Raw genomic sequence first — 14,208 nt, 5'->3', positions numbered from 1 at the left:
GGTGTTAAGGATAAAATGGAGAATGAGATAAACAGTACCTGCCCTCATCCAACATTTATTTGGGAAAAGAGACTACCAAGAACATAAATAAAAAAGGAACAGTCAGAGCAATAGGATTAAGAGAGTATGTCATACACAGAAAACAAACTAACAATTACCAAAGAGGAAGGGAGGTGGGGGAGGGATAAATTAGGAGTTTGAGATTAGCAGATACAAACTATTATACACAGAACAGATAAAACAACAAGGTCCTACTGTATAATGCAGGGAACTATATTCAATACCTTGTAATAAACCATAATGGAAAAGAATATGATAAAGATATATATATATATAGATATATCTGAATCACTTTGCTGTACACCAGAAACTAACAACACAACACTGTAAATCATCTATACTTCAATAAAAAAAAGTGAGTATGTCATTAGAAGCCAAAGAGAAAGTTTCTAGAAGGAAAAAGTAGTGTTATATTCTCTCATGCTAGAGAGACCAGAGGACAAAATGGACTGAGGGGAAAAATCATGACTTAATCATTAAAAGGTCACTAGCGGAGCTTCCCTGGTGGTGCAGTGGTCAAGAATCCGCCTGCCAATGCAGGGGACATGGGTTCGAGCCCTGGTCCAGGAAGATCCCACATGCCGTGGAGCAACTAAGTCCGTGCGCCACAACTACTTAGCCTGCGCTCTAGAGCCCGTTAGCCACGACTACTGAAGCCCACATGCCTAGAGCCCGTGCTCCGCAACAAGAGAAGCCACCCCAACGAGAAGCCTGAGCACCGCAATGAAGAGTAGCCCCTGCTTGCCACAACTAGAGAAAGCCCGTGCTCAGCAACAAAGACCCAATGCAGCCAAAAATAAATACATTTATTTAAAAAAAATGTCACTAGTGATATTCAAAAGAGCAGTTTATAGAATCAGATGCAAAAATCATCAAGAGGGAAGTAGGTGGTGAGGCCAAAAACCTTAGAGTCATTCTTGTCTCTTTTTTTCTCTCTTATCCTACATCTGGTTTGTCAGAGAATTCTGTCAGCTTTATTTTCATATTCTATACAGAATCTGACCACTTCTCACCAACCATACTTCCTTCATCCTGGTCCATGCCACCATCATCTCTTGCCTAGATTATTTCAGTGGCCTCCTAACTGGTCTCCCTACTTCCACCCTTGCATCCAGCTCAGTCTATTCAACACAGTGGCCGAGTGATTTTATTAAAATGCAAGTCAGATCTTGACACTCCTGTGCCCCAAACCCTCCCACTGGCTCCCCATCTCACTTAGACTTGATGACACAAATCTTTACAATGAACTACAATGTCTTTCTTACGTGATCTGTTTCCCCACTACTTCCTTGATCACATCTCCTGTTTTCCCTAATACTCCCTTTGCTCCAGCCATACTTGTCTCTTTGCTGTTCCTCAAACACCACATATATGCTCCTACCCCACACACCAGAGCCTTTGCATTTGCTGCTCCCTCTGTCTGGAATGCTCTTTTTAAAGGTATCCTCATAGCCATATCCCTCATTTCCTCAGGTCTGTACTCAAAAACTACCTTCTCACTGAGGCCCCCTCTGGCCACCTTGTCTAGAATTCCAACCCTTCATTCCTCCTCTATAACATTTAATACTACCCTTTCCTACTTAGTTTTCTCTTTAACACTTATCAATATCTAATATAACAGGGTCAGCAAACTATGGCCTTTGGGCTCCATCCAGCCTACCATCTATCAAGCTAAGTTTTACTTTTTTAAAAGGCTGAAAAAAATCAAAAAAAGGATACTTTATGACACAAAAAATTATATGAAATTCAAATTTCAGTGTTCCTAAATATAAAGTTTTGTTGGAACAAAGCCATGCCAATTTGTTTACATATGGTCTACGCCTACTTTCATGGTACAACAGCAGAGTTGAGTAGCTGCAAGAGAGACTGTATGGTCTAGAAAATCTAAAATATTTACTATGTGGTTCTGTATAGAAAATTTGCTGACCTCTCTAATATACCATAATATTTATCTTTTTATTGTCTGTCTCTCCTAGTAGAATATAAACTCTGTGGGGGTAGGGGGTTTTGTCTATTTGCCTAGGACAGTATTTAACATGTAGTAGACAGTTAATAAATATTTTTTGAATGAATGAATACTAAAAAAAATATAGGCAGTAATTTTAGGTTATAAAGTTTGGTGATGAAAGGAAGGACAAACTATAATTTGGGGAGGATGACAAGGTTGAAGAAAGGTTTCTGAATAAAGAAGGCCTAAAAATAATTGTAGTGACAGGGGAAAGAAACAGTAGAGAGAGAAAGATGAAAGAATTAGGGTTGAGATTTGTAGGGAAGGTCCCCTGGGAAAGTAACTTCTTTCTCAGAGATAAGGGAGAAGAATGGATAAAGAGAGAAGGTGAAGTTCATGTCAGTGGCTACAAGCCCAGGAAATTAGAAGATAAGGTTTTCTGCTAAAAGGAAGGATAAGGTATAGGGGCTTAGGGATAAAAAAAATGTTTTGGAATCACCAAGGATTGGTGAGGAGTATGACAGAAAGTCAACAAGAGTCAGTTTTACTTAGTGCTTATATGAAAACTAAGAAATTTTAGCAGATTCAATAAATATGGTTTCACAAAATTTCTGAACAGTACTCAAGTAAATCAAGGGAAGGAGTGAAAAAAGCAGACAATAAAAATTAACAAGACTAGGTGGCAATAGCAAAATAGTAAAATATGATGAACTGTGTAACTGTTTCACCTTTCTTCATCTGTCTTAGTGCACAGTAGAGTATTCCTTACATATGGAGGTATCAAATCAATGTCTGCTAAGTTTAAGACAGGAAGGATGAAATGGAGAAATATACTAACAGTAATCAACAAGGCAATCTGGCCTTAAATGATATAATCACAAGCTGAGTATACATATTAGGACCTGCCTGGTTGCCTGCTCTCTTCTTCTTCCCCTCCTTACTACTAATACCATTTGGACTCCCAATTATAGGTTCAGTCCTACACTAGGCTCTAGGACCAAACTTCACATTAGTTAGAGGAAATTTAAGAAGCAGTGCTTCAAGTCTTAGAAGACTGTATCATCTATTCACTTTGTATTCTTTTTCCAGTAATTGCATCCCAGTCTGGCTCCCTATGCCTGAGCTCCACTCTTAAAAAGAGCCTCATGTTCCTTTCACTTTAGGTTTGGAGCTCGACCTTGCTCTTTCTAGACTATCTACACATACCCCCAGTGATGCAAAGATTTGAGCCCTGCATCTGAGTCCAAATCTCTATGAGTGAAGACCTGTTCCCTGCTGATGTGCTTATGTGATGCCAACTACCTATGTGCCTAACTTATGGAATCTTTCCAATACTTAAATTTCCCCCATTGCCATAATCTTCTGATCTGCCCATTAGGATACCCTGATGCCAGCTGCTTGGCTGAGTCAAAGGCAACTTGTTCATCTCTGTAACTTCAGAGACTATTACAGTATCTCATACTATGTTCTTCCTATCTTGACTAGGTGATTAGATATCCTTCCTTGGCCTGCAGATGTATCCACCCCCCCAGTTGGCATGTATAGCTCCAGGTCCAGGTCCTTCCCAATCTGCCAGGTTAACATAAATCATAGAGTTACAAAAGCTTTGTGATTACCTTCTTTACAGGTCTGTAAGTAAGCAGTAGGAAACTACCTTTCTGAAATAGGTAACGGTATTCTGAGCAGAAATATAATGAATTAGGTAACAAAATCTATGTGACATCTTCTTTTCAGGTCTTTAAGTAAACAGCAGTCAACCATCTTTCTGAAACACTTAAATGCTGGCCTGTGTAGAAATACGATGAATTAAGTAACCTTTCAACTTCTCTTTCAGGACTGTGAATTTATAACAAACAAACTAAGTGGTAAATATTCTTTTGAAATAAAATCTGAAGTATTTATTAAGGTAAACAACCCTTCAAAGTAAACAAATCTTCAAAGAAAATGTCTAAAATTACAACCCTTAATCACATATTTTCCCCTAAATTTGTTATTAAAACTTAAAAAGCAACAAAAACCTTCATATTTTATCTGGATCCATACTTGTACTTCTTGTTTTTCGTCTTACCACAAGACAATCGCCCCACCCCATTATGTGCATACTATATGATAACCAAAGGAAGAAATGTCCCAAATGCTTTGGGGAGCATGAATGGCTCTATCCTCAAGCAAGTTTTATCCCTTTTACCTCTAGAATTTTGTCCTGATAAGAAATCAAATGCTGAACATTTTTTTTAGATTGGTTGGAAAGGCAAAAGATAACCCAGAAAGTAAAAGAACAAATTTCATCCAAGTGTTTGCTCTCACTGAATGCTTGACCCAAAAACATGTGTACCTTAAAATTTATTCTGCTTCAAAGGACAATACTGCAGATGGTTAGCAGCAGATAAGTTTGTTCATGAATTGCAATGATATATTACCTTTCAGAACAGGGTGTTAAAAATAAACAGTAAGTAATGAAATTAAGAGTCTCCAAATTTTCTCACCTTTTGGGAAGTTCCATTCATTAATGTTTATAGTGTGCAAGTCAGGAAAATATCAATTTGACTTTGTTCTGTATGAAGTAACTCTCAGACATCCTAACCTAATAGCCAAGAAGTCACACCACTACAACCATCTCTCTGCCATTGCACATAACAACATTTGCTGCCTTTGAAAAACAGATAAATCAAAGGACCTTATCAAGTTGTTCCAAATGCATGTAACAAGAAGCCACGCGCCTCTGTAGCTTGGCAAAGTCCAGGTACGTTTGATCACGTGCATAAAATCTCAGAGAACAGCAGTACCAGTATAGGGCATCAGCATAATCTTGTACCTAAAGTTTAAAAAGAAATAACAAAATCACAGAGATATCTCTATATTTGACCCTAATTGTTCCAAGTCACCTTTAGAAACAAAAAAAAAAATGGCACTGTTTACATTTTTAGGCAACCAAAACACAACATCCTCTTTAGTTGAATGCTAAGTGCATTTTACTATCAGCCTTGATCAATATAAAGTTATAAACTGGCAATCAATATTCTCTCCTCTTCCCTTACATTAGAGATTTCACGGAAACCAACAAAATTAAAAGGCAACCTATGAAATGAGAGAAAATATTTGCAGTATTTTTGGGGGGTTAATATCCAAAATATATAAGGAAATACTACAACTCAGTAGCAAAAAATAAAAACAAAAAACAAAAACAAGAACAAAAACAAAACCTGATTAAAAATGGGCAAAGGATCTGGACTGACTTTTCCAAAGAAGACATACAAATGGCCAATAGGTACATGATAAGGTGCTCAACATCACTTATCATCAGGAAAATGCAAATCAAACCACAATGAGATATCACTTCACATCTGCTACAATGGCTAACATCAGAAAGACAAGAGATAACAAATGGTAGTGAGGATGTAGAGAAAAGGGAAACCTTGTACACTGTTGGTGGGAATGTAAACTGGTACAGCCACTATGGAAAACAGTTGGAGGTTTCCCAAGAAATTAAAAATAGAACTACCATACAATCCAGTAATCCCACTTCTGTGTGGGATATCCAAAGAAAATGAAATCATTATCTCAAAGAGATAATTGTACTACCATGTCCATTGCAGCAAGCCAAGGTATGGAAACAACCAAAGTTGTTGTTTACTGATGAATGTGGGTAAAGAAAGTACAGTCTATGTATACAATGGAATATTAGCCTTAAAAAAGAATGAAATCCTGCCATTTGTGACAACATGGATGAACTTGGAGGACATTATGCTAAATTATATAAGCCAGAAAGAGAAAGACAAACACTGCATGGTATCACTTATATGTAGAATCTGAAGTAAAGAAAGAAAAGTCAAACTCATAGAAACACAGAGTAGAATCGTGTTTTCCAGGGGTTTGAGGGTGGGGGAAATGGAGAATGGTTGGTAAAAGGGTACAAACTTTCAGTTATAAGATGAAAAAGGTCCGAGGATCTAATATATTCATTAGATATATGGTGACTATAGTTGGTAATACTGGATTGTATAACTGAATTTTGCTAAGAGAGCAGAACTTAAATGTTCTCACCAAAAAGAAAAAAGGTGAATATGTGAGGTGATGGACATGTTAAATAAATCATTAGAAACCTTTCACAATGTATATGTATATCAAATCAAATCATGACATTGTACACTTTAATCATAATTTTGTCAATTATACCTCAACAAAGCTGAAAAAATGAAATTTCACATATGGGATGAAGAGTCTGAGAGGGTGGTGAGCCACCCTAGAAAACTCAGAATATGATTTATAAGTTATTAAAACAACAATGATAAAAATTTTAAAAGAGAACACCCATAATTTACCATTCGAATACAGCTCTTCTCATTTTTCCGCATTCCATTTTAATTTTACCCTTCTGTATTTTTTTTTTTTTTCTTTTTGCGGTATGTGGGCCTCTCACTGTTGTGGCCTCTCCCGTTGCGGAGCACAGGCTCCGGATGCGCAGGCCCAGCGGCCATGGCTCACGGGCCCAGCCGCTCCGCGGCATATGGGATCCTCCCAGACCGGGGCACGAACCCGTATCCCCTGCATCGGCAGGCGGACTCTTAACCACTGCGCCACCAGGGAGGCCCCTTCTGTATTTTTATATAGTTGTAATCATACCTTATATTACAATTTCATTTTCTATTCTTTCCATTTAACTTCATTTTGTAAATATTAATCTATGTTGCTATGTAGGATAAGAAAATGTAAGATATTTAGTAAATTTCCAGGTTTTTCACTATTTTAATTAAATGCTATGTTTTTGTACAAAAATATTTTCTTACTTTTGAGGCACTTTAAAATTTTCAATGGTAAGAAGCTATTAGGAAAAATCTAATACAAATGACCTGGATAACTTTTTTTAAGATAAGAAAATTAAGATCGCTCATGCACACCAAGGTAAGGTAGATGAGTCCCCTGTACCCTACCAAGAAACTTCACATTTTTCAATGAAAGACAGGAGCTATTAGTACCTAAAAGGAATAAAACTCACTCCCTACTAGAAACAACAGTGCTGAGGAGGTATAACACTGCCTTTGACTATTTAGAATTAAGATTACATTCTTTGGGCTTCCCTGGTGGCGCAGTGGTTGAGAATCTGCCTGCTAATGCAGGGGACACGGGTTCGAGCCCTGGTCTGGGAGGATCCCACATGCCGCGGAGCAACTAGGTCTGTGAGCCACAACTACTGAGCCTGCGCGTCTGGAGCCTGTGCTTCCTAACAAGAGAGGCCACGATAGTGAGAGGCCCACGCAACGCGATGAAGACTGGCCCCCACTTGCCACAACTAGAGAAAGCCCTCGCACAGAAACGAAGACCCAACACAGCAAAAATAAATTAATAAATTACTAAACTCCTACCCCCAACATCTTAAAAAAAAAAGATTACATTCTTCTACAGTGTTGGAAGTGGGAGTTAAAAAAATTACCCTGCAAGACTGGAAAATGAGAGAAAAAAATATTCAATATGAGAAGGGAATTCTGAAATAATTTTTTACTTGCTCAGTAAAGAAACAGACACCCTCTAAAAGAAAGTAAGAATATATATCATTCTATTTCGCAGCATCTTAATGTATAAAACAAGATGTTTTGATATATGTATACACTGTGAAATGACTACAATTAACATATCCATCCTTCTGCAATGTCTAATCTGATGTTAATACTATGCAGTATATTTTTGATCCTAGACATACTTTTCATCTCTGGAAGTTTGATTTGGGTCTTTTATATGTTCTATGTCTCTACCTAACTTTTTGAATATATGGAATACAATTATAAGAGCTATTTTAATGTCCTCTGTTAATGTTAACTTCTATGTTAGTTTCAACTGTTGCTTCTTTTCTTCATTATAGGTGGTATTTTCCTGCCTGTTTGTATGCTTGGTAATTTATTATCAGATGCCAGATGTTATAAACTTTACCTTGTTGGGTGCTGGATAGTTCTGCATTCTGTTAAATATCCTTGACCTCTACTCTGGCAAGCACTTAAATTCCTTGGGATCAATTTGATCCTTTCAGGTCATACTTTTATGATTTTTCAGGTAGGTCTGGAACAGTGCTCAGTTTACGACTAATTACTCCCCACTACCAAAACAAGACCTTTCTGAATTCTCTACCCAATGCCCCATGAATTAGAAGTTTTCCAGTCTGGCTGGTATGAACAGGTTCTATTCCCAGATCTGTGTGAGTGCCAGGCACTGTTCTAATACTTTTAGATGGGGACTCCTCTGGCTTTAGGTATTTTCATCCCATATTATCTTGATCAGTACTCTGCTAAACACTTGAGAAAGATTCTCTGATTGTTGGAGTTCTCTTTCTTGTTCTGTTCTCCTCTCTGATACTCTGTCCTATGAATTCTAGCTACCTTGGTCTTCCCAGACTCTCAGCTCCAACTCCTCAAATTAGGAAGCCTGCTAGGATCCACTTCAGTTTTTCCTTTTTTTTCTTTTAACATATTTATTGGAGTATAACTGCTTTACAATGGTTATGGTTTCTGCTGTATAACAAAGTGAATCAGCTATATGTAAACATATATCCCCATATGCCCTCCCTCTTGCAACTCTATCCCACCCCTCTCGGTGGTTACATAGCACCGAGCTGATCTCCCCGAGTGATGTAGCTGCTTCCCACTAGCTATCTATTTTACATTTAGTAGTGTATATATGTCAATGCCACTCTCTCACTTCGTCCCAGCTTACCCTTCCCCGTCCCTGTGTCCTCAAGTCCATTCTCTACATCTGTGTCTTTATTCCTGTCCTGCCCCTAGGTTCTTCAGAATCATTTTTTTTTTTAGATTCCATATATATGTGTTAGCATATGGTATTTGTTTTTCTCCTTCTGACTTACTTCACTCTGTATGACAGACTCCAGGTCCATCCACATCACTACAAATAACTCAATTTCTTTCTTTTTATGGCTAATATTACATTGTATATATGAGCCACATCTTCTTTATCCATTCAACTGTCAGTGGACACTTAGGTTGTTTCCATGTCCTGGCTATTGTAAATAGACCTGCAACGAACATTGTGGTACATGACTCTTTGAATTATGGTTTTCTCAGCGTATATGCCCAGGAGTGGGATTGCTGGGTCATATGGTAGTTCCATTTTTAGTTTAAGCAACCTCCATAAGGTTCTCCATAGTGGCTGTATCAATTTACATTCCCACCAACAGTGCAAGGGGGTTCCCTTTTCTCCACACCCTCTCCAGCATTTATTGTTTGTAGATATTTTGATGATGGCCATTCTGACCGGTGTGAGGCGATACCTCATTGTAGCTTTCATTGGCATTTCTCTAATGATTAGTGGTGTTGAGCTTGCTTTCATGTGTTTGTCGGCAATCCGTACATCTTCTTTGGAGAAATGTCTATTTAGGTCTTCTGCCCCTTTTTAGATTGGGCTGTTTGTTTTTTTGATATTGAGGTGCATGAGCTACGTGTACATTTTGGAGATTAACCCTTTGTCAGTTGCCTCATTTGCAAATATTTTCTCCCATTCTGAGGGTTGTCTTTTCATCTTGTTTATGGTTTCCTTTGCTGTGCAAAAGCTTTGAAGTTTCATTAGGTCCCATTTGTTTATTTTTGTTCTTATTTCCATTTCTCTAGGAGGTGGGTCAAAAAGGATCTTGCTGTGATTTATGTCATAGTTCACTTCAGTTTCTATTCCTATGCTACAGCCTGGAAACTCAAGGTAGTAAGCTGAACAACTGCAGTGCTCACCTTGTTTATTTCCTATATACCAGAGATCATTCTCCATTGCCTAATGTCCAGTGTCTTGAAAACCATTTTTTCATGTATTTTGTCTTGTTTTTTTGGATGTAGGGAGAGGGAGCAAGGTGTTATTCAGGCAAGGACATCAACCAGGTCTCTTACATTTTGGTTGGAAGTGGAAATCCACTAAAACAGTACGCCCTTTCTTACACACACAAATGCATATGGATTAGAAGGCAATATATAAAATTTTAAGAGTGATTGGATTAAGAATGACTATTCTTTTTAAAAAACTTATCTGTGGTTTCAAATTTTCTACAGTAAACCTGGACTGTTTTGTAAGAAGAAAAAATATTACTACTTTGTTTTGCGTATTTATTATACCACAATGTTTTGAAAAGGTTTTTTTTAAGAGCAGCTTTGGGATCACAGCAAAATTGAGAGGAATGTACAGATATCTGCTAGATACCTCCTGACCCAACACATGTAGAGCCTCCCCCATCATCAACATCCTCTAGCAGAATGGTGTATTTGTTACAACTGATGAACTTACATTAGGGTTCACTCTTGGTGTTGTACATTCTACGGGTTTAGACAAATGGATAATGACATGCGTCCATCCTTATAGTATCATTCAAAGTATTTTCACTGCCCTAAAAATCCTCTGTGCTCCATACCTCAATTTTTAAAGGAAATAAAACCCTCTGACTTTCTTGCTCCTCATGTTAAAATAAATTATACTTTCCTATATCTTAATATCAGTGATGTCATTTCCCTAAACTGTAAACTCCCAATGGGGATGAATCACATCTTGGTATCTTTATTTTTAGTTTATTTCTTAAAAAATAAACAAATTATTTTATTTATTTTTGGCTGTGGTGGGTCTTCGTTGCTACATGTGGGCTTTCTCTAGTTGTGGTGAGTGGGGGCTACTCTTCATTGTGGTGCGCGGACTTCTCATTGTGGTGGCTTCTCTTGTTGCAGAGCATGGGCTCTAGGCACGTGGGCTCAGTAGTTGTGGCTCACGGGCTCTACAGTGCAGGCTCAGTAGTTGAGGCTCATGGGCTTAGTTGCTTCCACGGCATGTGGAATCTTCCTGGACCAGGACTCAAACCCATGTCCCCTACATTGGCAGGCAGATTCTTAACCACTGTGCCACCAGGGAAGTCCACATCTTAGTATTTTTAAATAAATTCTTGTCCAATGCCCATTAAAATTCTACATTACAAATATTTAATAAATAGACAGTACCTAAGCAGAAAGAGATTATTAAAGTACTTGATGCTCTATGATTTTTATAGTGAATACATTGTTTTATTTGTTGGGGTGAAGAAAGAATATAAAGAATGAAAATAGATTATTCCCAAACCTCAAAACTTTTGGTAGCTTTTTTCCATAGAATGTTCTGTAAACAGCGTACTAATTCTTTTGTCAGTTGTCTTCCTGTTTGGTGACCTGAAAAAAAAAAAAACAAGTTCTAAAAACAAGAATCAAGATCTATTACATTAAATAAAGAGCACTAACTGTGCTCTTCAGAACCTATAATCTTTAAGTAATGGCTACAAACACAATCACATTCAGGCAGGTTTTCATCATCAATTTCAGATTTACTAGCAAAATTGATTATGTAATACAATCAGAGTTTGCTAGAATCACTGTAATTCGCCCATCAATCAGTAATAGTTTTCCAGCCTAGTCTCTTTTTAACGTATTTTCTAAGTTCCAAATTTGATCATCATCTGGTGCCTTAATGTTATTATCAATGAACAAACAGCAATGCTAGAAATCATTAATAAGAAGTGTTTATACTATTATGTACTAACTAGATCAGATCAAGTTCCCAAGAAAGGCCAATTATACCTTAAAGCCTTTGTAAAATACTTTAAGACCATGTTTACACATAAACTCTATTACTTTAAATTGTAACTCATGTTTGATTGTTTCTGGTCTAGACATTTACCGGGTTCAAATACATTATCACACACTAAGGTAAAGTTTAAGCTATAATAGAATTCTATACCCCTTTCACTTCCACCCCTTTGGCACTATCAATTTCCATGAAAGTCTTGATTAGAAAACTGAGAGTCTCTGACCCCTCAGCAGACATAGTTTGTTCCATGACTTAGTTAAAAATACTCACATGAGAGTAAAAAGCCACATAAAGCATCTACTTAAAATATTATCATACTTTGAAAGTGTAAGTGTATAATTAGATATCACAATATAACTTGGGTTAACTGTAATCTTAGAAAATTAGTTATTCTGGATAGCAAAGTTTTCTAGTTACCTGACAGTTTACTTTCATTAAACATAAAATAATTTTTTATTTTAAAAAGTCTAAATCATTTAAAGTTCTTAATTTTTCTAAAAATTATCTTTTATGAATTATGTTTTTCTTTTTTTTTTTTTTTTTTTTTTGCGGTATGCGGGCCTCTCACTGCTGTGGCCTCTCCCATTGCGGAGCACAGGCTCCGGACGCACAGGCTCAGCGGCCACGGCTCACGGGCCCAGCCGCTCCGCGGCATGTGGGATCCTCTCAGACCGGGGCACGAACCCGTGTCCCCTGCATCGGCAGGCGGACTCTCAACCACTGCGCCACGAGGGAAGCCCTGAATTATGTTTTTCTAAACATACATTCTAGTTTTCTGAAGCACAATTTAACTTTTGCTTGACTATTCAAGGTCAACACTAACAACTATTGTATTTTATTGTACTGATAGTATATCATAATGATGCCTTCAGTAATTATTATGTAGTACAGATTATTATACTTTTTTAAATACTTAAAATTGTTTTATATAATTTATAAGGTTTTTCCCTCCCTTGTGATCGGGTTATCTGTATATTTCCCTGTAGATCCTTTCTCCCTTTATAATATGCTACCATTAAAATGCTAAGGGTTGGAAAACCAGATAACCAAGCTTAACAACACTGGGTCTAAAAATAACTGGATTCTTAGTGAGGATATGGAGGAAGGGTGTCATCAGTAAAATACAGTTCATAGAATCTAGAGTTCAAAAGACTCTTAGAGATTATCTAGTCAAAAGATTTCCTTTAAAAAAAATCAATGACTTTGTTTTTATAAAAACATGATACATACCTACAAAAATTCAAGGAATCTGGTAAAAAACAAGGAAAGCAATAAATCACCTAAACTGCCACCACTCAGAATAATTCCAGTGTTAACATTAGTGACTATCATTCCAGTTATATCTCTATATATGTATAGAGTAGGAAAGACAGATCAGGGCAAGAATTTTCTAATAAAGGGATCATACTCTCTGTGTTCTTCAGGGTATAGGGTTCTACAGAGAGATGGGGGATTAATGGAATGCTGAGATCTGGCTCTACATCTCTGCTTTAACCACAGCAACTCTACTCTATTGTACTGGGGGCAGGGTTCATATACAATTGCATCACAAAAGGATGCTGCTGCTGTTGCTGCTAAAAATAAGTTAAAAAGTAGGAATGTAATTCACGACCTTCATTTTATAGCTGGAAAAAGCCAAGATCCAGAGTTATTACTGACTTGCCTGAAGGTACACAGCTAATTTGAGATCAAACTGAAACATGAAATTAGGCTTATAATCTCACAATTTTCCATTACACATGAGGTTTAAGCTCAGAGGTCTGTCTGTTTTTGTTGATGTTTTGTTATCTTTGTTTAGCTTTCATTCTAGCTTGCCAAATATGTGGAATCTGGATAGGTGAGTTGTTATAGTCAAAGGGTATTAAGGAGAAAAAAAAGGAAGTGAGAAAAAGGAAAATATCTGTTGACCTGAGGATTCTGCTACTTTTCTGACCTCCATCTTAGAACTACATGCGTATTAACACCTTTCTAAAACACCTGTAGAAATCCTACTGACCTATAATGATTTCTTCAATCTTCTCCTTGGCAAGCAATTCTTCCTTCCTTTGTAAAAGCATGTCAAAATGGAGCAGTAGAGCTTTACCAATATTTTCTGATGACTTAAAATGTTCACAGATAATCTTCAGGAAATGAAACCCAAGCGATTGTCTGTTCAATGAGACACAATTTTAAGTGGTGTGAATAAAATAACATTTTTAATTAACAAGGCGAAAGTCTGTTTGAGTATGAGCAAAACAGACAAGATAAAACTATATCTGAACTTAGTTAATATCATTAAATGTCTAAATAAGCCTATTGGTCAACAATAAACAATTTAATTTAATTTGTTTAATTTATCAAGCCACAAACATTTTCTTTTTATGAACACATAGAGTCAGATAATCATTTCTCTACTAATATCTAATTGGTTCTTTTTCTCCAAAACTTATGTCAGTTTATAAATATTGGAACATGAGATCCATAAAGTGAAGATACATGAACTGACATTACAAATTTACCAGTCCCTGTTCATGAGAACTTTTATGATATACTTTCTTAGCAACTTTCAAATATACCATACAGCACTGTTTACTATAGTCATCATGTACATTACATCCCCAGTATTTATTTATCTT

The 14,208-nt window shown here is 36.9% G+C and overlaps 1 protein-coding gene across 1 annotated transcript in view; it reads right to left on the bottom strand.

The window, feature by feature from the left end:
- TEX11 (testis expressed 11) overlaps positions 1 to 14,208 on the bottom strand; it is a 378,612-nt gene that overhangs the window by 147,441 nt on the left and 216,963 nt on the right. The window contains exons 14-16 of the mRNA XM_060086496.1: positions 13,590 to 13,741; positions 11,093 to 11,178; positions 4,686 to 4,823 (exon numbers count right to left, since the gene is read on the bottom strand). Coding sequence (XP_059942479.1) covers positions 4,686 to 4,823; positions 11,093 to 11,178; positions 13,590 to 13,741 — 376 coding nt within the window. The remainder of the gene's footprint in view (positions 1 to 4,685; positions 4,824 to 11,092; positions 11,179 to 13,589; positions 13,742 to 14,208) is intronic.

The sequence above is a fragment of the Mesoplodon densirostris genome, chromosome X (assembly GCF_025265405.1).
Source record: "Mesoplodon densirostris isolate mMesDen1 chromosome X, mMesDen1 primary haplotype, whole genome shotgun sequence".
NCBI lineage: Eukaryota > Metazoa > Chordata > Mammalia > Artiodactyla > Ziphiidae > Mesoplodon > Mesoplodon densirostris.
This window is presented reverse-complemented; position numbering and strand designations above follow the sequence as displayed.